Genomic DNA, 3261 nt, shown 5'->3' with positions numbered 1-3261 from the left:
CAAAAAGCTGGCACATAATATGGAAATCTCTGTTAAGACATAAAGGAATCCAATGTAGAAGTCAACACATTTTTCACAGAATAAAATGTGTTTTGACACTAATACATCGGATTTCACTCATTTGGTGGATGTCAGTGTGTAAATGTCGCTTTTAAATGAATGTTATCTGCTTCTAAGGCATGTTGCATTTCAGCAGCACATACACAGTGTTGAAAAAATAAATCTTTTTTTTTTTTCTTATTAGAAAACATGGGTATTCACGAGCGTGACAGATTTATAACTCCGTTCCGTCTCGGGGGTAAATAAGGCTGTTCACACTGAAGCTGTTGTAGAAGTGTCCGTTGAACTGCGCGCTCTGGCCGCCAGCAGTAAAAGAGTTATAGTACATTCCACGGTTCACGTGCACACTGTCCTGGAGATCACTCGCTCCACCTGCCTCAGGTGCTGAGCTGGTATGGTACTGGCTCAAAGCGCTGATATTTCGGCTGGAAAGTTCGTTTACCAGCCCCAGAGAGCTCTGTCTGCTAGCCGGGGCCGAGGACGAGCTTAAGGCAGACATACTGTTGAAGAAATTGTTGAAGCATGGAGCGCTCGCGAGGCCTGCAGGAGACGCGCCTTTGTTGCTGTCATTGGCCGCATCAGTGTCCGGAGATGCGGGTCCGGTGAGGTGAGGGCTGTCGGTGGGTTTGATCCCTGCGAGCTGTCGATCATCCTCCGGTTTTGTGTTGCTGGCAACACCTGTGCTGGAATCAGATCTGCGCTTCCTTTTCCTACGAAAGTTTCCGTTGTCAAACATCTTTTCACAGTTGGGGTCTAGAGTCCAGTAGTTTCCTTTCCCTTCAAACAAGATGGACAGTTGGAATCAGGGCCCAAATGAAGCAACTTTTCATGCACAAGTTATTTACAGTGAAATTCGATTAATTTTTAAACATTAAACGATTTTAAATTTTAAATGACATTATTTGGTCAATTACAAAACAAAAAAAAAAAAGATTGTCCGAGATGATAATCATGTGCCAAGTACCCAGAAATTTGTGAACAATGTTTATACCATTTTTTTTTATTATTTTAAACTTTGATTTTATGATTAAATTAACTATTTAAAAATGTCAAGCATAATAATCAAAACAATAAAATACGTCCATTGCACACTGCAATACACCCAAAAGTGCACGACTTAATTAATAATGTCAAAAAAAGTTTTCAACGAGGTCATTTTTGACAGATTTTACTGTAAGACCTAATTCAACGTCTTGATATATAGGGTATATTTCATGAATATAGTTTTCTTAGGGTTATTTCATTTGATCAAAATGTGCCTTGTAATTAATCTTTTAAGATTTTTCCTCAAAACAAAAAAACTGGTAATAAAATCAGGGGTCACATTACAACAAAATGGAAAATTTTGATTAAAAAAAGATAAATGTTGACATTAGTTTGGCATTACCTTTTATTATATTTTCATTAAAAAGTAAAAATAATGATATATATACATAAACACACACACACATATATATATACATATATATATATATATATATATATATATATATATATATATATATATATATATATATATATATATAACAAAAAAGATTGAGATATATATATTAGATTTATTTATAAAATGTATTGTGTATAACTCTGTATATTATATGTATGTATAGGCTACACAATATATGTATGACAATATACAATGACTAATATATATATATATATATATATATATATATATATATATATATATATATATATATATATATATATATAGCATTATTTTTACTTTTTAATGAAAATATAAAAGGTAATACCAAACATGTCATCATTTTTCTTTTTTTTTCTCACATAATGTATTTACACCTTTCCAGAACTATTTAATTTATTTATGTTATTTATATTATTTATTCAATAAATGTACAATCTCTGGACATGACTTCTAATTCACAAATAAACACTACGATAGGCTACATGCGGTAACTTGCGTTCTCAAGTAATTTTTGTATGAATTTTCTGTTTTTTTTTTTTTTTCTTTTTTTTAATAACTTTATAGATCTGGACAAAAATGAGTATCACGTCATTGTCCCTACATCACAGTTCATGGCTAGCTCACTTGTATGCAAAGGTGCACGAGCATCACTCACCTGGGTCGTCTTCGTCACGCGGCACTTTTTTGAAGCAGTCATTCAGGGAAAGGTTGTGTCTGATGGAGTTCTGCCATCCCGCTTTACTCTTCTTATAAAAGGGGAAATTATCCGCCACGTATTGATAAATCTGACTCAAAGTTAACTTCTTCTCGTGCGCGTTCTGTATCGCCATGGCTATTAGAGCCGAGTACGAGTAAGGCGGGCGCACGAGCTTTAAAAGTTCCTCTTGGCTCGCGATGGAGAGCCAGCCTAGGTCCGGACCGGCGAACCCGGAGGAGTTAGTGAGATATTGCCTCTGAGAGCCGTAAGCCGGGGGGATGAACGAGGGGCTGTTGTTGCCATGTATGTACGACGAAGAGGAGTTGACACTAGGTCCATTGAGCCACAGGTATGGGTTTGGGGTCGCGTAGTCCCCCAGGCCGTAGCCCGCTGGCCTCTGCGCCGCAGGTAGACTCTGTTGGTGGTAAACACTGAAGTTGTCACAGTACACGGCCATATCCGGTGTCTCGTGCGCGCTTTTTGGCAGTTGTTGGAGAGGGTTGACAGCAGCGTTACTATTGTTATGGATCTGCGCGTCGATGGTGTTCATATCTCCAGTGCCTATAAGGCAAATGTGTCTCTCTGGAGCTCACGCTCTCACTGTAACGCACACTACTATCTCTGACTGGTCAGGTTAAAAACAACAAGTGTCTGCTTTTTGTGAGGCGAATTTGGTCATATATACACCCAAGTGCGGCAAATACGGTGTCTAATCTTGTATTCTTGTCTCCTTCAGCCAATAGATGACAATCTTCTCGAGGTAGGCGTGGCATATAGATTGGGATTTCTGGGAGATGATTTAAGTCATTCATAAACAGAGAGAGAGACAGACTACAGGCTTGTTAAAATGGAGAAAAACGAATTTTGGCTAATCTAGGAATTCTCAAAACAATAGTTTATATATGCTGAAACATTTTGCAAATTAAAAACTGACGTTTGTTCTATAGGCCTATTATGAACAGAAAGGATTAAACCGACTATTCCTGATTCTGTTCTTGTTCTCCTGAAATCTCAGCTAACATAAAAATGAAAAAAATAACATAGTAACGCTTTTGTACAATTGTTAAAATTATTTTAC

General features: G+C 37.0%; 1 protein-coding gene across 1 annotated transcript; it reads right to left on the bottom strand.

The window, feature by feature from the left end:
• Positions 1-274: 274 nt before the first annotated feature.
• Positions 275-2733, bottom strand: foxi2 (forkhead box I2). The gene is made up of 2 exons (XM_067385093.1): positions 2142-2733; positions 275-837 (listed from the first exon to the last, which is right to left on the bottom strand). Exons 1-2 carry the CDS (start codon positions 2731-2733, stop codon positions 275-277), a joined length of 1155 nt encoding a protein of 384 aa, XP_067241194.1.
• Between the last annotated feature and the right edge of the window lie 528 nt (positions 2734-3261).

Source organism: Chanodichthys erythropterus, chromosome 5, assembly GCF_024489055.1.
Source record: "Chanodichthys erythropterus isolate Z2021 chromosome 5, ASM2448905v1, whole genome shotgun sequence".
Taxonomy (NCBI): domain Eukaryota; kingdom Metazoa; phylum Chordata; class Actinopteri; order Cypriniformes; family Xenocyprididae; genus Chanodichthys; species Chanodichthys erythropterus.
The sequence above is the reverse complement of the archived record's forward strand: the minus strand, read 5'-3'. Positions and strand labels throughout refer to the sequence as shown.